At 40.3% G+C, this 22,305-nt stretch overlaps 3 protein-coding genes across 3 annotated transcripts in view; all 3 read left to right on the top strand.

Moving 5' to 3' along the window:
* Positions 1–10,701: 10,701 nt before the first annotated feature.
* On the top strand, positions 10,702–12,296 carry LOC131250178 (non-specific lipid transfer protein GPI-anchored 5-like). The gene is made up of 3 exons (XM_058250788.1): positions 10,702–11,035; positions 11,204–11,398; positions 11,989–12,296. Exons 1-3 carry the CDS (start codon positions 10,717–10,719, stop codon positions 12,114–12,116), a joined length of 642 nt encoding a protein of 213 aa, XP_058106771.1. The 5' UTR covers positions 10,702–10,716; the 3' UTR covers positions 12,117–12,296.
* Positions 12,297–13,187: 891 nt separating this feature from the next.
* On the top strand, positions 13,188–16,378 carry LOC131249816 (non-specific lipid transfer protein GPI-anchored 25-like). Its single transcript, XM_058250572.1, has 3 exons — positions 13,188–13,551; positions 15,594–15,635; positions 16,053–16,378. Exons 1-3 carry the CDS (start codon positions 13,188–13,190, stop codon positions 16,274–16,276), a joined length of 630 nt encoding a protein of 209 aa, XP_058106555.1. The 3' UTR covers positions 16,277–16,378.
* A 2,820-nt stretch (positions 16,379–19,198) lies between these two features.
* The window catches only part of LOC131249417 (pentatricopeptide repeat-containing protein At1g03100, mitochondrial), a 60,226-nt gene continuing 57,119 nt past the window's right edge, over positions 19,199–22,305 (top strand). Inside the window, exon 1 of the mRNA XM_058250190.1 lies at positions 19,199–19,328. The gene's annotated coding sequence lies outside the window, so the exon portion shown is untranslated. The remainder of the gene's footprint in view (positions 19,329–22,305) is intronic.

Genomic DNA, 22,305 nt, shown 5'->3' on the forward strand with positions numbered 1-22,305 from the left:
TTCTGGAAAATCAAGAGAGGGAACACTTGATCATGGCCATTCATCAAACCAAATAGCTATTTGATTTATCATTGCATCAATGAATTTTTTTAAAATCATCTTTTAAAAGTAAAATATATAGCATGATAGCAATCAAAATTTTATCAAATAACTCAAGCGTGCAACTTAAACCCAAGTTCTAGTTGTGTTGGGTCAGGTTGTTGAAAAACACCAACCTTATTTAAATTGGTGTTGGGTTTTGGTTGAACAAATTCATGTATTTGGGTCAAGTACTGAGGACCTTGGATTGGGTTGTTGAGATATGGCATAGAAGCACCCTTCTACCAAAGATTGTCTCCAACCTTTTATACCCCCCATGAAATCCTTCTTATAAACGAATCTCTTTCCGAAAGGTGGCACGATTTTTCTGTGGTCTAAAGCGGATCCTGCATAGTGTAAGGGCTCTTCTCAATCCTACTGCACAGTATGAAAGAAAACACAAATACTTGATAGTTTTGGGTTGTGTATGCATGAATGAGGGTTTTATACCAACTGAACATTGGGCTGGATATCTGATGGACATTACTTTGGTTAGGGATCCCCTCACCACCGCAACATCTACTTTAGTTCTTAGTTGTAGATGATTGTTATATTGATCTCTATGTCTACCCCATGCTTGGGGTCAAAGGCATTCCGTTTAAATTAATCTGAAAAAGACAAGTATACTTAACATAATACACAGGTGTTATGATTGGTGTCTGATCGTCACTGTTTCCTGTTGTGTGGCCAACTTGAATTTTTCCTATGCAAAGTTTTGAGCTCATGTCCTAACTTGAGTGAGTGAAACTGTTGGATGGGATGGATTTCTTACAAACATTGCAGTGGCCCTCAAACCATTTTGGAATAAGCACAATAGTTATGCTACTCACATTATCAGTGGATGGGATGGCAGATAAACATCACACTGAGCCCAAAAAGGTTCTAATGGTAGGCATCCCCATGTGAACTGTTTCCTATGGTGTGTCCCATTTGACACCCATGGATCTGATGAAACTAATGGACGGAGAGCATGTCATCCCATCCACTGATAATGTGAGTTCCATGTTGCTTTTGGATGCAGATTGCATGGTCCATTGTGCCGGCTCATTTATGAGCCCAAAATTAAAGCAAATCTGAAGTTTAAGTGGACCGCATCAGTGGAAACAACTGGGATATAATGATTTCCACTGCATTGATATTTATTTGTCATTCAAACTGTTCATCAGGTCACACAAAGCTAACGAAGGAAACACAAATATGGCTAGGTCCCCAACTTGTGCAGTCTCAAGAAGTTTTCACCATAGGCACGGGTTGGGATGGGGTAATAACTTAGTGGGTGACTCACTGATTGTGGGGCCCACTTTAATGTATGTGTTGTATATCCAGCCATTCATCCATTTTGCCAGCTCATTTTAAGGCATGGGCTGAAAATGACAAATTTAAAAATCTGAGTTAGGTCACACCAAGGTAATGTTTTTTGCATATCCAAATATCAAGTGGACCACATCCTAAAAAAACATTTAGTGAACAATTGACCTTTCCGCTCTAGTAATATGTCATACAATCATTTGCTCTAAAAGCTAAGCTGGTAGAGGATGGTGTATTAATAAGGGTGTACACGAACCGATCTAGCTCAGTTAGCTCGCTCGACTCAACTCGAAAAAGCTCGATTCGACTTGGTTCAAAGCTGAGTTCGAGCTAGGGCGAGCTGATTTGAAAATGAGTTCGAGTCGAGTTTGAGCAGGCCCTAGCTCGACTCGACTCAGATCGAATCCAGCTCGAATCAGGCTTGAATCTAGCTCGAATTGAACTCGGATCGAACTAGTTTGGTGACTCGGTTACTTTACCATTGATGTTGCTCACCAACTGTCTGATAAATGACTCAACGAAATGTGGTAGGTGGCAAGGAAGGTTTGGCCAGTGGCAAGCAAGGTAGTGCCTTTTTTTTAGGGGGGGTTTTTATGTTACTTGGAAGGTGTTTGATAAAACATTTGTAAAACCATTGCCTCTGTTTGTAAATCAGTAGGTTTTTGAAGTTGTAGTTCAAGTGTTTGTGGAAATGCATCAATAGTAAACTCAGCTCGATCTTGGCTCGAGCTACTGACCGAACCGAGAGGAGCTGAGCAGGCCAGTCAGGCTCTAGGACCGAGCTGAGCCGATTTTGAGCTGAAGTCCGTCGGTGTTCGAGCAAGGGCTAGCTTGACTCGGTTCGACTCGATGTACACCCCTATGTATTAATGTATTCAAGGGACTTTAACAAAGCTCATCTTTATGTATTCGTTTCCTCCATGTCTGGTTAACCTTATCAAGGGTTGGATGGAAAAAAAACATTAAGGTGGGCATTACTGTATCTCTAGGTAATTTTTTAATGGTGGGCTTTCAATCACCACGTTTCTTTGGAGATTTAGATCTATTTAATTTTTTAGTCTAGATGACCTAAAATGGGCTAAAAAACTGATGGACGGCGTGGATATACAACACATAATTGAGGTAGGCCCCACGGTAAAGGGTAACACACCTAATCCGTGCCCGGTAGACTCACCCGCTATGCTGTTATCCGGAACTCGCCTAATCCGCGCCTTGTCACAGGACTTTATATTGTTTCCCTACCTACAACCTTCCTGCTCGTCAGGCCTCTCTCTCTCTCTCTCTCTCAATCTGAAATAAAACGTAAACAGAAGAAAGAAAGAAACGTAGATGAGGGATAAGAGCGAAGAAAGAAGGTCTGTACCTCATCCTCATCCAACACCGGTGAATCGGATCAATTTGTCCAACACAGATGGAAGGATTCTTCAAGAAACAGGTCTTTACCTCTTTCTTTTTTCTTTTTCATTTTATCATCAACTGCAGCTCTGTATTCTGCATTTTTTTTTCTCTCTCTTTCTTTTTCACTTTATTTTAGTGCTTTTACTTATTTATCTTCATCTTCCTTTTATTGGATTCATTGCTACCTAATCTTTCTCTCCAACTACAAATGTTCTCTTCATCTCCCAACGTCCCACATCTTTCTTGGGTTTCTCTTTTTTAATTATTTATATAGAGCGTCCCGCAACATGAATTGTATCAAGGAGGTGCGTGCCAAAGATAGCCACTCAGTCTCCTATTTGCTTGAATTGTGTCAGCAATGAGACAATTCCTTATCCATCAATTGGGACCTGTAGGATCTTTCCAGACAAGAAACCCGACGCCTTTGTGAGGTTCACCAACATGTGAACCTGGATGTTTTTCCATTTATTAGGTGAGCCACACATGTATGATGAAATGGCTAGTTGGAGAAATGACAACCACTAGTTTACATTCAACGTGCACTTGTTGCTCACTTGTTATGTGGACTAGGCATTCCTCTTACTGTTCATGCCATTTTCTATGTCATTTGGGCCTTTGGCAAAACTCTTAAGCACTTGACTGTCTGTTTTTCATTATCCTTAACTAATTGGCTGATTACTGAAATTTATTATCCGAAGCAAAGATTATTCAGTTACTGATTGAAGGATATAATTAAAATTTCCTTCGGTTTATATTGCAATAAGTAGGTTGGATTTCAGAAAAAAAAGGAATCCAGGACACTTCCTACAGGGTGGGAAAAGGAAATAGTAATCATTGCAGAATTGATATCTTTTACCAAGGACTACTCTTATCCCAACTAGCCGTTTGATCAACGGAGGCTTCATTCACCAACTCACCTGATTCATAGCTGAAAAAGATTTGAATTTATGCCCCAGGAGCTACCAATTCCAGCTAACGATCAGCTACTTTCGCATTCCCTATATGCACGTTGAACCTTAATTTGCATATCACTCAATTGTTCCTAACAACCCTATGGCTTGAAACTAGTCGAATTCAGGCCCTCGACCACCACTTTTGAATCACTGTCCACCTCTATTTGAATGAAACACATTTCCTTACAATATTTAAGCCTGTTGAGCAACTGTTGCTATCAATGCCCCAACTGCAACAAAGTTGGACACATGACCAATATTCTCTCTTTTAGTACTACTGATCATGGAAACAGAATTGGAACCGCTGATAATGTGGATTGGGATATGTGCGAGCACAATTTTCTGGATCAGTAGACAGAAACCGGTCTAGGAATCTTTCCCTTTGGGAATGGGGTGCCCCCCAGGTAGATAATTGCAAGCTTAGCTCAAGAGAAACCTGTGGCATCTGCAATACACCTTAGAGGTTGTCACTGAACCCATCCACCACAATTATTAGAAGGAAAAATAAAATAAAATCCTCCAAGCTCTAATTGTTAAGCTTCTTCTTCTTCTTCTTCCATCTAGGAGATTTTGGGTGCATGGGACATCGTTTTTGGGTGCATGGGACACCGATTTTGGCCGCATGGCCCGCATCATAACAATGGTTTGGATTACTGAACCCCCACTTGTACAAACTGTACAAACTCCATCATAACGATGGTTTCTCGTAGTTTTTTTTCTCCACATTAGCTGTTCACTCCCATCTTTTTTCTTTTCTTTATTATTATTATTATTATTTTTTTTCTTTTTCTTTGCCTTGATAGACAATCTTAACCTTATTTTGGCTGCAAAAATACATGTATAAGAAGAGGAACACGGCATTTGTCTGTGCGAAACTGAAATGGCCCATGATCTGCGGATAAAATCTATCTATGAGATTTATTTTTTATTTTTTATTTTTGACATCCCATGCTGGTCCCATCAGACTAGTGCTGTGGATTGTTGAGCCACAGGCCACACTTGTAAAAAGTGTTTACTATGCGATGTTGGAAGGAGCAAAACCCATAGTTCTTATTTCAGATATGGAAAATGCAATGGTGATTTCTGCAAATCCAAAACCGTGTGTATATCTTATGAGCAAGCTGTTAGATTAGATTTTTTTTCTAAGATCAGATTGCTAGCTGTGTAGATTTTTTTCTAGATTTTTTTGAATTATTTTTTCTTTATTTAGCTACCCCTAGGATGAATCTAGACAGGGATAGTTTAGTAATTTCACACAATAAGAAAGCCTATAAATAGGTAGCAGTGTAATACGATTTTCAATTCATTCCAATACAGCTGCTGTTCTCTCTACTTCTTCTTCCAAAAGTTTCAGTTTTTTGTTTCATGGTGGCTGCAGCCACACGTCAGCAGTAAGCTCTATTTTTCTCTTCGGTGGCTGCAGCTACACAACAGCAAGAAGCCGGGTTGTAGACCCAACAAGTGGTATCAGAGTCGTTGATCCTTGGGCCTCATCAGCCGTGAGAAGAAAGTCTCGCACTCCCGGTTTTGGGTTTGCCAGATTTGTTTGAAACATCAGTTGTGTGGGCCCATAACCCATAGGTCCATTTTTTTTTTTTCAGAAACAGTTTTTAGCAAAAAATTTGCTTTAAAAAAAAAAATCCAATTGAAAAAATCTGTTTTCAAAAATCAGATTGTAGCAACAATCTGTTATAAAAAAAAAAAATCAAATTGCAAAAAAATCTGTTTGCAAAAAAAGGATTGCAGCAAAAAAAATTTGTTAAAAAAAACCTCTGAAAAATAAACCCGTACCTGATGATCCTAACCATCCAATTACCGTATGGGCCGTTGTGTAATGGTCCACTTTCAAGCCATCTCATTTTAATATGTGCTGTTAGAAAAGGTGAGTTAGGTACAGTTGAGATGGACTGAAACTGTATGCAACACCAGATCGAGCACTGCACCTGATGGATGGAGTGGATTTCACATATAGAAGATGACGGCTCCAAGTAGCTTTGGTGTTTTAGGGGCTTGGCAAAACAGATGTTGTGGGGGATTCTGGTCCGTTGGAGATGAGGAGGGAAGATCCGGTAGGTTGAAAGTGTGTCCCGGAGTTCACCAACCCTAACTGCTTTGTGCCTCACTTCACACGTGAAATGGGGCACGTGTTTGGGACATTGCGTAGATTTAATCATCAAGCGGACCCTGCCTAGCATTTGAGGAATGGACAGATGTTGTCTCTTAATTCGACGGTCAGGATCTCTTTCCACAACCCCACCACTTTCTTTGGCATACACGGTCCTCCACACTATCGTTTTTTAGGAGCCGTTTGGATGATGGTAAATTAATGATTTAAGTTGTAAATCATTTACATTGGTTGGATAGCATGTAAATGGTTGGATAGCATGTAAATCATTTACACTGATATAGTTTAGATAAGTAATTCATTAAATAACATTCAAATTGCATGTAAGAGTGGATATAAAGTGGATCGTTGGGTTAAGCCTATTTTACTAAAGCTTAGGGTTAATACTCACGCAAAACCAAGCAGTGGGTGAGCTATGGAAGTGAGTCTATGAATTCAAATACAGCTTTTATAATGCCAAACAACTGAATGGCCAAATAGGGGGGAGAGAGAGAGCTATTGAAGTCCTTAGATGCAATGAAGATGAGAAGTCTTTATCTCTTTTTTATAATCCAACCTTAAAAAAAATAGTTGTTGGAGGCTTCTTGCTAGTAAATCATTTGAAATAACATCTTCTTAATAGCAAATGAAAAGGGAGCAAGCATTTTTGGACATCCAATCGCAAGTTGTGAATGATTTAATAGTAAATTATTTAAAAAACCAAGGTGATTTTGTAGTAGCCTCATTAGACCATACATCTCTCTTGGTATATTCAGATAATAGGTAGGAGTATAAACTTAAACATTCTGAAGTTACAAAGATAGTTATTGAATCGTTAGCATGCGACAAGCTTTTAATACTACTTGTTGGGTGTGGAAACAACCTTAGCTAAGAATCAAACAAGCAAAAGAGAATGAAAATTTCATGCAAACATAGAAAACACATGAGATTTTTACATGAAAAACTTCCGTGGAAAACACCTACGGAACAAAGCGACGAATAATCCACTATAATCAAAAGAAGGTTACAAAAGATGGAACAAATTATAGTAGAAACCCTAACTTCCCTTAAAAAACCTTCTTTGTGTCTCGAGCTCTCTCTCACGCATTAAGGTCTAACCCTAATTACGATTACAAGGATATTTGTACATTCTCGTACTTGTTTAGAAAATAAAACTCACAGTTACACATTCTGTTGGTCTAACCAATTGGACCTTCAATCGGATCGGATGGAATTAATTCATACACATTCGGTCAAACTGAAAACATGCAAAAGTGGACAACATGCAATCTAAGAATCCACCCCTAATTTGGTTGAACTTAATGGGATAGCGATTGAACCAAGACAAGACTTCTCTACACTAAATTAAAGGCACTCAATCAAAAATTTTCACCGTGGCTTTAATCCTCCGGCTCCACTGTTCCAAGATGTTATCATCATCTCTAATTATCTTCAAAGTAACGACATCATCACTTCAAGTACACTCCATCTTTATTTCTTCTTTGCCAAGCCTAGAGAAGTCAAATATAACTTGAACTTTTCTGTCAGAATAATCTTCATAAGTATGTTCGCCGGATTCTCGCTAGTGTGAATCTTCTTAAGAGTGACACCTTATTTATCTAACATCTTGTAGATAAAATGATGACGAATATTAATGTGTTTAGTCTGAGAATGATATACCGAGTTTTTTTCCAAATTGATTGTGCTTTCGCTGTTACAAATGCGCAGGCGCGGCTTCATGCTGAAGCACCAACTCATTCATCATCCCTTTTAACTAAACAACTTCCCTAAATGTTTCTGTCATTGCCATGTATTCAGCTTCAGTCATAGAAAGTGTAATTACAAACTGAAGCTTCGACATCGAAATAATAATTGCACTCACTAGCACAAAAGACTAACCAAGAAATCAACATTCTATTATTCACATTTCCTGCATAATCCGCATTCATATAGCCTAGAAGTTTCTCATTAGAATTTCTAAAAGCCAAGACATAGTCCATCGTACCTCATATGTACCGAAATAATCATTTCATTGCTTCCCAATGTTGCTTGTCGGGGTTTAACATATATCTGTTTACAAACCAACTGCATGTGAAATATCTAGTTTAGTACAAACCATGACATACATAAGACTGTCAACTGTGCTCAAGTAAGGCACACGAAACATATACCGCTTTTCTTCATTTGACATAAGATATAGCTCCGAAGAAATCTGAAAGTGAGTAGTGCGGGAAGTGCTAATCAATTTTATCTTCTTTTTTTTTTAGTCTAAACTTAGACTAAACCTTTTCAAAATATTTCTCCCGAGACAACTATAACTTATTCATTTCTTCGTCTTTGTATATATCAATGTTGAGAATCTTCTTTTTTATCCTCTTATCTTTCATATCAAATATACTAGATAACTGAACTTTTAATATGTTGATTTCATATATTTACTCACATCTAAACACAATTGAATAAGCCATTTATATATTCCGAATGTCGGGGATTGTTCTGCGAAATCACACAGATGTGGATCTAGGATAGCAATCCAATAGCATCAAGTAAATACAAGATAATACAAAGATTTAACGTGAAAAACTCTTTTGGAAAAAAACTATGGCACAAAGCGATAGATTTTTATCATGAAAGTAGAAATTACAAAGAGAAATGACTAATTACCCGTTTTGAACAACCTCAAATCTCACCCCTTACTACACTCTTTGCAAACCCTAGAACCCTTTTAGAAATCCTTTGAATACTTTTAGGAAGTTTTAGAATTTCCTTAGAATGGCCTTAGGAACTCCCATTTATAGTTTATGAAACTTAGCTTTCGCACTGAGTTGGAATAGTTTGGAAACCGCCTCAAATTTACGCAGTCCGTACGCAGTCTGCGTAACCTTCGACTAGTTGAACTAGAGCTCGGGCTAGTCGAAGGTCACTTCGACTAGTCGAACCTATCTTCCGACTGATCAAATTTCTCGGAAGTTTCAAAATACATTGTTGCTGGACTTTCAGCCGAACTTTATTGGGTTAGTCAAATTTCCTCAAATTTAAGACATTTGTTAACAACACCAAATTCATTTACTTCTAATTCCATTTTTCATTTATATATATATATTTACAAGCTCCTGAATGAGCTCTAATTGACAACTTAGAATTCAGACCGTGCAACTACTTAGAATTTATTTGCTCAGTAATACCCTCCCTACCTTGCGCCCCATCATTTCCCCTCCCCCACATCTTCTCTCTCTATGCATGCACTGGAACAGTTCCTACGACTGTAATCAATCATTCATTGATCTAAACTGTTGATGCTATAGGCTCCAGTTTCTACATATGGGCCTAATATTTATGTGATTTAAATAGTTGATACTATGCGGCCACTCTGGATGTCCCATGCTAGCCAGTAAAATCTCTTACATGGGAAAATCAGAACCTTTCAACTGCTAGCCAGTAAATGGATGGCTATCATTTTCTAGAGGTGGGACCGATGTTTCATTGAATTTTCTTTTTAACAGATGCACCCAAAATCTCTCAGGTGGCAAAATCAGAACCAGTCTTCGTTTTGCCCATGTGATCCAATCCATCCAACAATGTTGCCCCATCATGAAAATAGGATGGCCCAAAAACTGTGGCGATCCAATCATTAGGTGGTCCATACATACACTACAGTGAGCCCCACACCCTAAGGAGTAGCATCTGCTTGAAATGCACCAATGCACTCAAAGCACTATAAGTTACAGTGCTGTTAGTTGAATTGGTTCACTTGGACAATCCATTCGTTCAATCTGAACCGTCTGTTGAATCAAAAACACACATTTTATAAAATACCGTGAAAAATCTCACGAATCTGAATATCCAACACTTAACTTGATTTGGCCTTATTTTCAATGGCCATTCTTTTTCCAAGCCATGGATTACATAACAAAAGTGATTCTTGAAAATCATAAGCTATCCAAGATGAGCCTAACAAATAGATAGTTCAAATTGTTGATTGGACACACTTCTTTTTAAACAATCTAGACCATCCATATTAGGATCAAATGGTTAATATTTATCAATAGGTTTGATGTTTGAACTGTAGCCCTTCAAAGCGTTGGACCTGATGAACAGTCTACTCCCCCTGCCACCTGCCAATGTCTGATGGTCGGTGCTCTGTGAGACCCACCATGATGTATGTGTTTCATCCATGTCGTCCATCTATTTTTCTAGATCATTTTATGGTATAAGACCAAAAATGAGATATATCGAAATCTCAATTTGACCACATTACAGGAAACAGTGTTGAATGAACGTGGACCATTAAAAACTTTTTTGGGGCCATAAAAGTTTTGTATCAATCTGATCCTTGTTTTTTCCCTTCATCTGGGTCTGTATTACCTAATAAACAGATTGGACGTCAAATAAATAGTACAGTTGGCCTTAGGAGGATTTTAATGGTGGATATCCAATCACTATTGTTTTCTTGTGGTGTGGTCCGCCTGATTTTTATATCCCTCTCATTTTTGGGATCAAGTCCTAAAATTATCTTTCAAAATGGATGAACGGAATGGAAGAAACACATACATCATGGTGGGGCCCACAGAACACCGACCATCAGCCACCGGGCTGGTGGCAGGGAGAGTAGCCAATCCTCTCTCTTTTTATAATACCTCGTGTTTGAATAATGTGGGGCCCTTGTATGGTCTAACCAACCTTGCAAACTGATTAGCTGATCTGATAGTTGGCCAACCCACAAACCTCTCTTGTCCATTTGTTTGTTCCTTTCACAACTCAAACCTCTTATAAATCACAATCCAACTTCTGTTACAGCCATCCATCACTTGCCTGAAATCTGACCCACAAGCTCTTCAATCTTCCCACTTCTCTGAACACAGACCGGAACATCCAATGGCTGTGAGGAGTATGGAGATGGGTCTGGTTGCGGTCCTCATGACCATGTTGTGGGCTGGAGCATCAGCTCAGCTGAGCTGCACCCCAACGATCATGAGCCTCTCTCCATGCCTAAACTACATTACAGGGAATTCATCAACCCCATCACCATCATGCTGCTCCCAGCTCGCCAGTGTAGTTAGATCCCAGGCCCAGTGTTTGTGCATGTTGTTCAATGGCAGCAGCTCGTCGATGGGGTTCAACTTCAACCAGACTCAAGCTCTAGCTCTTCCTGGTGCTTGCAATGTCCAGACTCCACCCATTAGTCAGTGCAATGGTAATTATAAGATAATGCTTCAATAGAAAAATTCTTGAGGACTAATGTTTCAATGATCTAAACCGTTTATGTGATGGGGCTCACAAAGGAGGAGGAACCCAAATCAGTCACATAGAAATGTTTCAACCCTTTGATAACTATAGACTATTTTTCATTTGTTTTGTGTAGCTGCTAGTGGACCTGTTACCTCTCCTGGGGACTCTCCGGCAAAAGCACCGGTGGAAGCACCGACTTCTCCACCTACATCGGCTACGGCCACTGCACCAGTGACACCACCGCCTTCAGTGCCGATCACCCCTTCTACTAAGCCGTCAGCTCCGGTGGTTCCATCTCAAACACCACCGTCCGCACCATCAATTCCAAGTAATAATTCCTTCCTTAAAAGTACATATATATACTTTTGCGATTCAATTGTCTAGCCAACCTCTTCATTAAAATGAAAAAGAAAAGAACCGTGCTAGCATGACTACAACCCCACACCACATGGACTTGGGTTCCATACCATACTTCTTGTGCATTGCATCATGAAGATCAGAAATTGGGTTGGCCCAAAACTAAGGTAAGCCACACCATAAAGAAGAGTGGGAATGGAATGCCTATCATTTGTTTTGTATTGCCCACCAAATTGCTAAAGGAACGAATAACCATATAGCTGGCTAACGTATGTATAATCAAGAAAGAGTTCTCCTCATTGTTTGGGTATTTCAGTTTGTAAAAGCGGGTATGATTTTCGTGATCAAAATATTTGATGTCATAGGCCTCTCTTCAGGTGGGCCAATGTACTAAAATTCTAGACCTTCAGTTAGAATCCAATTTGAGAAATTGAACCATGGTCTTTGTATGAACTGAAAAACCCAAACAATACCACCACCTAACTTCTTTGGTTCTTTTGTTGTTTACTTTGTTTTTCTTCTTCTTCGGAATTTGATGTTGTGGTGTTGATGGACGTGCAGGAAACGGATCTAAGACGGTCCCATCTACTAGTGGGGGGAGTTCGTTGGATGCAAGTTGTACAACATTTCTCGTTGTATTTTTCCTTGGATTTGCATCATATGCTTCATATGGTGGTGCTATCTACTGAGCTCATTGTTTCATTGCTCATCCATGTCTTTCTTTACATTTACATCGAATGTACCATCAGTGTTCTACTCCTTTTGAGATTGGTTTTTTGGAGGCCTCCTTCTGAGGTTTTCCTGTGTTGTTTGTAGCAAAGAGATTCTCTTCTCTTTCATTTTTTGTAATAAACACGATTTCATTTAAACTGTGTTTGGGTTGGGGTAATCCATGGAAAATCACCCAAATGGAAAATGGTCTCCCTTTTGCAATGTCCAAGCATGCATGTTTGGATACATACAAATACGATTCCTCAAATGTAGTCAATCTTAGAAATGTTCGTCCCGTCTAAAGGGTGGCAATGAGCTTCAAATGCATGGCCTGATTAAACCTTTGGTTGGGCCTAGGCCCAAGGCATTCGGCTCCACCCATACCCATTTCAATCTTCGGACAGGCAATCCATCCATCTTGAATGCAGACCATCATGTGGGGCCCACTCGATCAGTAGATAGATTAGAAACATTCAAGAGAGTGGCACATGAATCTGATGGTTAAAGTTAAAAATAAAATCAAATCTGATGGTTAAAAATAAATTTCCCACTTATATAGAAAGATGGTTGTCAGCCCCTTATCATGGGACCTAACTAACCACTGAGAAGTTCTACCCAACCGTTGAAATTAATACATTCTAGTGGGGCTCAGCTGATGGACGGATCGGATGGCAGCCCCAAGAAGGCTTCTAAGGTAGCAGGCGTTCCCATTCCTATTGTTACCTGTGGTGGGGCCCACCTAAGTCTTGATTAAGCTCTGTGGGGCCCACTGAGACGTCCGTGTGGCATCTATTCCGTCCATCCATTTGGAGTTTTGGATCCGTGCGCCTATATCGTAAAATGAGCTGGCGAAACGGATGGACGGACTAGATGTGACACGGCGATCTCGCTGGAGCCGACAGAGCTTAGATCCCGTCCGTTGATTTTCCCTCTCGTCCTGCTTTACATAAACCTCTACAGTGTATTTTCTGAGATCAACTCCACCTGAAACAAACAAGATTCAAGAAACCCAAGTTAGCCCTCCCATCTTCCTCTTCTCCTTGTTGAAGATGGAGGGGCATTTTCGTAAAAGAATCAATCGTCTTCTTCTGGCGACGGCGGTGCTTCTGGCGGTGGTGATGATGATGGCGGAGGGGGTGAGGGGAGGAGGAGGATACTGCAAATCGGAGCTTCTGGCACTGTCTCCGTGCCTGCCTTACGTGGCATCAGCACCGAACAACGTATCGTCCTCAGTCTCTCCTCTGTGCTGCGGTCCCGTCGTCAGGCTTGGGTCGTCCTGGGCTTGTCTGTGTCACCTCCTCCAACAGCCCTCACTCCTGGGTTTCCCTCTCAACACCAGCCGCATCCTCTCTCTCCCTTCTCTCTGTCAGAAGAACGAGCAACATCTCTTCAATGCAACCTCCTTCTGCCAAGGTTCCAACCCTACACCCTCTCTCTCTCTCTCTCTCTATCTCTCCCTCTCCCTCCTCCTTCCTTCCTTCTCCCCTCTCTTTCTTTACCGGCATTTTCGGATCTTGCTAAGGTGCGCATCTCGAGTCACGATACCATTATTTGGGATCGGGAGTCGGATCATCGGGTTGGAGTTTAGGTGGTATCCGTTCTTTCTTCTTCTATGTTGCTTTCTTTCTTCTTTTATAGTTGCTTTTTGGGAACTTGCTAACTTGAACCGACAGCGTCACGATCGGGTCGGCGTCCTTTCTTGTTTTCCTTCCTTTTCTGCGGTAGCAGATGTTACGTGCGCCTCTCTCGATGCGAGATCACGAGAGCATTTTGGCGCCAATCGTGCGCTAACATGCGCCGCTCTGGATACGAACGGTCCAAAAATTTTGGTTCTGATCGCGGGGTGTCCGTGTAAAGGTGCTCCTACGAGAGTTCACCACTGTTTTGGAAATCGAGTCGACTCCTCACCTTACAACTATCCAGACCGTCCATTTGTGAGTGCGTACTGTGGATGTAGCTTATGTCTAAAATCTTAACGATCAAGCAATCCTAACCGTCCAAGTTATGTCCATCGAAGAGATGGTTAGACGTAAGATAGTGAATGGTTCCAATTTGTAAGTTCAAAATCAGATGGCTACTGTCATTTTCTCAACGTGAGTTTTCGATCACATTCCATTTGCGGTTGCGCCCTGGAATAGTCGCGCGTGCCTCTTGCATGCTAGCGCGGTTCCACCAACCAGTTACCACGCATGTACGACGGGCCGGGCCTGGCTTCGATCCGGAATTCGAAACCGCGGGCCTGTGGTCAAATTTTCCATTTTGGCTGGCCCAAGCCCGGCCCATTGACAGCCCTACAGGGCCTGAAACAAAAAGCTCCGTGGGCCCATAAGTGTGACACTTAGATTTTATAAAAATAAGCCTGCAAAGCTTACGAGCAATATAGATGTCTGACCCATGCCCCCATTAGGTGTGCATTGAGTCGAGTTAGACTGTATTAGGTTCAACTCGGCTCAATTCAATTTTTGCAAGTACCTAATCCGAACTTGATCCAATTCGGAACCGAGTCCAGCAGGGCTGACTCAATCCGAACCGATTTTTTGTTGGTCTGACTCGAGCCGAGTTCAACTTAGTCAAGGAAACCGAGTCGGATTGAATTGAGTATGTCCGGTCAATTCAAACTATGCTGAGTTAAGTCGAGCTAGAAACTCTGGTGCTAAGAAGGAAACATGAGGAAAATTGAGAGAAAAAGAGGGAGAGAAAGAAGGAGAGGAGGAAAATCTAGAGAGAAAGGAGGAGACAAAGAAGGAGAGGAGGAAAATCTGGAGAGAAAGGAGGAGAGAAAGAATGAGGGAAGGACAGGAAGACAACTGGGGCTACGGTGCCGCATAAGTTTATTTGGCGGTGCCGGCTTGGGTAGGATTAGGGTTCGGGTAGAAGGGTAAAGGTTTAAAAAAAGAAAAGAAAAAAAGAGAGATACTGCCCGATTCCGGTCCGGATTAGATCGGACCGGACCGGATCGGATTCTGGATCGGATCGAGTTGCTACATGATCCGAACTCGACTTGGTTTGGCGTCGGATCTGAGTGGGTCTACTCGATCTAACCCGACCCTAGCTTTAGGTTCAGGTCGGATTGGATCCGACCGGTTTGGTTGATTTGGATTCGACGAATCAGGTCGGATCTGCCCACCTCTAGCCCCATAAAGTGTTTTGTTGCAAATCTCCTTGGCATTATTTCGTCCAAAATCCAACATCATAACTATCTAACAATCCAATGGACGGTTAAGATTTTCTGTTCATTATGGTTTCAGTTTCATGTTACACTCCTAGGTCTTACCAGTTTTCTTCCTTCTTGGGTGTATTTGACCATTGATCTTTTACCCCAGTAGGACCCAACCATTGATCATCCATCACTGCTAGATCCAACGTTAATCCGTCACCATTTATCTTTAATCTGGGCTTGTTAATAACCGGTTAAACTGACCGTCGATCATTGTTTATTTTGTTTATCTTATCAGGGCATCTGACTACTGCACCACCACCGCTGCAAAGTCCCACGGGTATCTCCTCAGCTTTCTATTACTATTATACATTGCTAATTATTATAAGAGAATGCTCCAGTGCTCCTAGTTGCATTTGGGCACTTAAACTGTCTAATCCATCATTAAATCACAGTAGAAGATCCCAATCCTTCAATGATCTTTTAAAAACTTTCACATTAGAAGATTGCAACCCTTCAATGATGGATGGTCTAGATAATTACCTACCCATACAGAGCTCCGACAGATATTTGTAAGCCCATCCAAACAGTGGGGCTTATCATGGATGAAGCATGGCCATAAACTTACACTGTCTGAATGATCCAAGTCATCAAAGGTGATGGGATATCCAAGGTTCTGCACTCATGCATGCACATCATCATCATTCATCATACCCTTTTTAATTTTAATTTTAATTTTATTTTTTTTGTGGTCCAGGCTCTGAATCTCCTGCTACACTGGGGAGAAATACCAGCCCTACCTCACAGTTGGAACCGGGGGTGGATTCATCATCAGTACCATCGACGATAAAGCCCGGGGCCCACAACAAGAGTGGGAGTGGAGGATGCCTGATCTCACTGGCACGATTGATCATCTATCATATCCTGACTGATGTAATCATCATAGCCCACACCCTTGCTAGCTTTAATCGATTCTTCTGAAATTCTCTCATCATAACTCTTCTGAATCTTGTAATATTACTTGCCCAACGTATATGTCTTGCACGAGAAATCAAGTGCCTCTCCATCATTGAGTGGTAGAAATACGATTCGTAAGCAAATGCGCCCTTATTGATGTTGTGAAGGGTGGCAATGTAGTGTATGTAGTAGAGTGATGGACCAGTTTCATTGTCATAGGTGTTCTGAAAAATCAAGAGAGGGAACACTTGATCGTGGCCATTCATCAAACCAAATAGCTATTTGATTTATCATTGCATCAATGAATTTTTTTAAAATCATCTTTTAAAAGTAAAATATATAGCATGATAGCAATCGAAATTTTATCAAATGACTCAAGCGTAGATAATATGGCTGCAACTTAAACCCCACTTCTAGTTGTGTTTGGTCAGGTTGTTGAAAAACACCAACCTTATTTAAATTGGTGTTGGGTTTTGGTTGAACAAATTCGTGTATTTGGGTCGAGTATCGAGGACCTTGGATTGGGTTGTCGAGATATGGCATAGAAGCACCTTTCTACCAAAGATTGTCTCCAACCTTTTATACCCCCATGATATCCTTCTTATAAATGAATCTCTTTCCAAAAGGTGGCACGATTTTTCTGTGGTCTAAGGCGGATCCTGCATAGTGTAAGGGCTCTTCTCAATCCTACTGCACAGTATGAAAGAAAACACAAATACTTGATAGTTTTGGGTTGTGTATGCATGAATGAGGGTTTTATACCAACTGAACATTGGGCTGGATATCTGATGGACATTACTTTGGTTAGGGATCCCCTCACCACCGCAACATCTACTTTAGTTCTTAGTTGTAGATGATTGTTATATTGATCTCTATGTCTACCCCATGCTTGGGGTCAAAGGCATTCCGTTTAAATTAATCTGAAAAGACAAGTATACTTAACATAATACACAGGTGTTATGATTGGTGTCTGATCGTCACTATTTCCTGTTGTGTGGCCAACTTGAATTTTTCCTATGCAAATTTTTGAGCTCATGTCCTAACTTGAGTGAGTGAAACTGTTGGATGGGATGGATTTCTTACAAACATTGCAGTGGCCCTCAAACCATTTTGGAATAAGCACAATAGTTATGCCACTCACATTATCAGTGGATGGGATGGCATATAAACATCACACTGAGCCCAAAGGTTCTAATGGTAGGCATCCCCATGTGAACTGTTTCCTATGGTGTGTCCCATTTGGCACCCATGGATCTGATGAAACTAATGGACGGAGAGCATGTCATCCCATCCACTGATAATGTGAGTTCTATGTTCCTTTTGGATGCAGATTGCATGGTCCATTGTGCCGGCTCATTTATGAGCCCAAAGTTAAAGCAAATCTGAAGTTTAAGTGGACCGCATCAGTGGAAACAACTGGGATAATGATTTCCACCGCATTGATATTTATTTGTCATTCAAACTGTTCATCAGGTCACACAAAGCCAACGAAGGAAACACAAATATGGCTAGGTCCCCAACTTGTGCAGTCTCAAGAAGTTTTCACCATAGGCACGGGTTGGGATGGGGTAATAACTTAGTGGGTGACTCACTGATTGTGGGGCCCACTTTAATGTATGTATTGTATATCTAGCCATTCATCCATTTTGCCAGCTCATTTTAGGGCATGGGCTGAAAATGACAAATTTAAAAATCTGAGTTAGGTCACACCAAAGTAATGTTTTTTGCATATACAAATATCAAGTGGACCACATCCTAAAAAAACATTTAGTGAACAATTGACCTTTTCGCTCCAGTACTATGTCATACAATCATTTGCTCTAAAAGCTAAGCTGGTAGAGGATGGTGTATTAATAGGGGTGTACACGAACCCCGAGCTAGCTCAGTTAGCTCGCTCGACTCAACTCGAAAAAGCTTGATTCAACTTGGTTCAAAGCTGAGTTCGAGCTAGGGCGAGCTGATTTTTTATGCTCGAAAATGAGTTCGAGTCAAGTTTGAGCAAGCCCTAGCTCGACTTGTCTCAGATCGAATCCAGCTCGAATCAAACTTGAATCTAGCTTGAATTGAACTCGGATCGAACTAGTTTGGTGACTCGGTTACTTTACCATTAATGTTGCTCACCAACTGTTTGATAAATGACTCAATGAAATGTGGCAGGTGGCAAGGAAGGTTTGGCCGGTGGCAAGCAAGGTAGTACCTTTTTTTTAGGGGGGGTTTTTATGTTACTTGGAAGGTGTTTGATAAAACATCTGTAAAACCATTGCCTCTGTTTGTAAATCAATGGGTTTTTGAAGTTGCAGTTCAAGTGTTTGTGGAAATGCATCGATAGCAAACTTAGCTCGATCTTGGCTCGAGCTGGCCCAAGCTACTGACCGAACCGAGAGGAGCCGAGCAGGCCAGTCAGGCTCGAGGACCGAGCCGAGCCAATTTTGAGCTGAAGTTCGTCGGTGTTAGAGCAAGGGCTAGCTTGACTCGGTTTGACTCGATGTACACCCCTATATATTAATGTATTCAAGGGACTTTAACAAAGCTCATCATTATGTATCCGCTTCCTCCATATCAGGTTAACCTTATCAAGGGTTGGATGGAAAAGAAACATTAAAGTGGGTATTACTGTATCTCTAGGCAGTTTTTTAATAGTGGGCTTTCAATCACCACTGTTTATGTAGAGATTTAGATCTATTTAATTTTTTAGTCTAGATGACCTAAAATGGGCTAAAAAACTGATGGACAACATGGATATACAACACATAATTGAGGTAGGCCTCACAGTAAAGGGTAACACACCTAATCCGCGCTCGGTAGACTCACCCGCTATGCTGTTATTCGGAACTCGCCTAATCTGCGCTCTGTCACAGGGCTCTATGTTGTTTCCCTACCTACAACCTTCCTGCTCGTCAAGCCTCTCTCTCTCTCTCTCTCTCTCTCAATCTAAAATAAAACGCAGACAGAATAAAGAAAGAAACGTAGATGAGGGATAAGAGTGAAGAAAGAAGGTCTGTACCTCATCCTCATCCAATACCCATGAATCGGATCAATCTGTCCAACACAGATGGAAGGATTCTTCAAGAAACAGGTCTTTACCTCTTTCTTTTTTCTTTTTCATTCTATCATCAACTACAGCTCTGTATTCTGCATTCTCTCTCTCTCTCTCTCTCTCTCTCTCTCTCTCTCTTTCTTTTTCACTTTATTTTAGTGCTTTTACTTATTTATCTTCATCTTCCTTTTATTGGATTCATTGCTACCTAATCTTTCTCTCCAACTACAAATGTTCTCTTCATCTCCCAACGTCCCACATCTTTCTTGGGTTTCTCTTTTTTAATTATTTATATAGAGCGTCCCGCAACATGAATTGTATCAAGGAGGTGCGTGCCAAAGATAGCCACTCAGTCTCCTATTTGCTTGAATTGTGTCAGCAATGAGACAATTCCTTATCCATCAATTGGGACCTGTAGGATCTTTCTAGACAAGAAACCCGACGCCTTTGTGAGGTTCACCAACATGTGAACCTGGATGTTTTTCCATTTATTAGGTGAGCCACACATGTATGATGAAATGACTAGTTGGTGAAATGACAACCACTAGTCTACATTCAACGTGCACGTGTTGCTCACTTGTTGTGTAGACTAGGCATTCCTCTTACTGTTCATGCCATTTTTTCTGTCATTTGGGCTTTCGACAAAACTCTCAAGCACTTGACTGTCTGTTTTTACACTATCCTTAACTAATTGGCTGATTACTAGAATTTATTATCCGAAGCAAAGATTATTCAGTTACTGATTGAAGGATATAATTAAAATTTTCTTCTGTTTATATTGCAATAAGTAGATCGGATTTCAGAAAAAAATGGAAAAAATGAATCCAGGACACTTCCTACAATGTGGGAAAAGGAAATAGTAGTCATTGCAGGATTGATTTCTTTTACCATGGACTTTCTTATTCCAACTGGCCGTTTTATCAACTGAGAATTTCCCTCACGCTTCATTCACCAACTCACCTGATTCATAGCTGAAAGAGATTTGAATTTATGCCCCAGGAGCTACCAATTCCAGCTAACGATCAGCTACTTTCGCATTCCCTATATGCACGTTGAACCTTAATTTGCATATCACTCAATTGTTCCTAACAACCCGATGGCTTGAAACTAGTCGAATTCAGGCCCTCGACCACCACTTTTGAATCACTGTCCACCTCTATTTGAATGAAACACATTTCCTTACAATATTTAAGCCTGTTGAGCAACTGTTGCTATCAATGCCCCAACTGCATCAAAGTTGAACACATGACCAATATTCTCTCTTTTACTAGTGATCATGGAAACAGAATTGGAATCGCTGATAATGCGGATTGGGATATGTGCGAGCACAATTTTCTGGATCAGTAGACGGAAACCGGTCTAGGAATCTTTCCGTTTGGCAATGGGGTGCCCCCCAGGTAGATAATTGCAAGCTTAGCTCAAGAGAAACCTGTGGCATCTGCAATACACCTTAGAGGTTGTCACTGAACCCATCCACCACAATTATTAAAAAAAATTATCCTCCAAGCTCTAGTTGTTAAGCTTCTTCTTCTTCTTCTTCTTCTTCTTCTTCCATCTAGGAGATTTTGGGTGCATGGGACATCGATTTTGGCCGCGTGGCCTGCATCATAACAATGGTTTGGATTACTGAACCCCCACTTGTACAAACTGTACAAACTCCATCATAACGATGGTTTCTCGTAGTTTTTTTTCTCCACATTTGCTGTTCACTCCCATCTTTTTTCTTTTCTTTATTATTATTATAATTATTTTTTTCTTTTTCTTTGGCTTGATAGACAATCTTAACCTTATTTTGGCTGCAAAAATACATGTACAAGAAGAGAAACACCACATTTGTCTGTGCGAAACTGAAATGGCCCATGATCTGTAGATAAAATCTATCTATGAGATTTATTTTTTATTTTTTATTTTTGACATCCCATGCTGGTCCCATCAGACTAGTGCTGTGGATTGTTGAGCCACAGGCCACACTTGTAAAAGTGTTTACTATGCGATGTTGGAAGGAGCAAAACCCATAGTTCTTATTTCAGATATGGAAAATGCAATGGTGATTTCTGCAAATCCAAAACCGTGTGCGTATCTTATGTGCAAGCTGTTAGATTAGATTTTTTTTCTTCTAAGATCAGATTGCTAGCTATGTAGATTTCTTTCTAGATTTCTCTGGATTATTTTTTCTTTATTTAGCTACCCTTAGGATGAATCTAGATAGGGATAGTTTAGTAATTTCACACAATAAGAAAGCCTATAAATAGGCGGCAGTGTAATACGATTTTCAATTCATTCCAATACAGCTGCTGTTCTCTCTTCTTCTTCTTCCAAAAGTTTTTGATTTTTGTTTCATGGTGGCTGCAGCCACACGTCAGCAGGAAGCTGGGTTTTAGACCCAACAAAGTAGTATCAGAGCTACTGATCCTTGGGCCTCATCAGCCGTAAGAAGGAGGCTCTACACTGCCTGTTTTGGGTCTGCAATACCCAAGACAAATCAGCCGTAGAAGGAGGTCTCGCACTCCCTATTTTCCCTCTGCCAGGTTTGTTTGATCGTCAGTTGTGGGCGCCCCATAACCCACAAGTCAATTTTTTTTCAGAAACAGTTTCCAGCAAAAAATCTGCTTTGAAAAAAAATCCAATTGAAAAAATTTGTTTTCAAAAATCAGATTGCAACAACAATCTGTTATCAAAAAATCAGATTGCAAAAAAAATCTGATTGAAAAAATCTGTTTTCAAAAATCAGATTGCAGCAACAATCTGTTATCAAAAAATCAGATTGTAAAAAAATTCGATTGAAAAAATCTGTTTTCAAAAATCAGATTGCAGCAACAATCTGTTATCAAAAAATCAGATTGCAAAAAAAACTGTTTGTAAAAAAAAGAGATTGCAAAAAAAAAAATCTGTTTTAAAAAATCAGATTTTAGCCCAAAAAAAATCTGTTTAAAAAATATTCAGATTTTTCTTTCATCTATATTTTTTTTATTATAAAAAAATTAGCCGTTTTAAAAAATATATAGAAAAGATGGCT

The sequence above is a fragment of the Magnolia sinica genome, chromosome 6 (assembly GCF_029962835.1).
Source record: "Magnolia sinica isolate HGM2019 chromosome 6, MsV1, whole genome shotgun sequence".
Classification (NCBI taxonomy): domain Eukaryota; kingdom Viridiplantae; phylum Streptophyta; class Magnoliopsida; order Magnoliales; family Magnoliaceae; genus Magnolia; species Magnolia sinica.

Excerpts from the sequence above, each read along its gene's own strand:
- LOC131250178 (XM_058250788.1), top strand. The coding sequence starts at position 10,717 with ATGGCTGTGAGGAGTATGGAGATGGGTCTGGTTGCGGTCCTCATGACC. Across the intron at positions 11,036-11,203 it reads ACCCATTAGTCAGTGCAATG|CTGCTAGTGGACCTGTTACC; the intron begins GTAATTATAAGA and ends TGTTTTGTGTAG. Across the intron at positions 11,399-11,988 it reads GTCCGCACCATCAATTCCAA|GAAACGGATCTAAGACGGTC; the intron begins GTAATAATTCCT and ends ATGGACGTGCAG.
- LOC131249816 (XM_058250572.1), top strand. The coding sequence starts at position 13,188 with ATGGAGGGGCATTTTCGTAAAAGAATCAATCGTCTTCTTCTGGCGACG. Across the intron at positions 13,552-15,593 it reads TGCAACCTCCTTCTGCCAAG|GGCATCTGACTACTGCACCA; the intron begins GTTCCAACCCTA and ends TTATCTTATCAG. Across the intron at positions 15,636-16,052 it reads ACCGCTGCAAAGTCCCACGG|GCTCTGAATCTCCTGCTACA; the intron begins GTATCTCCTCAG and ends TTTGTGGTCCAG.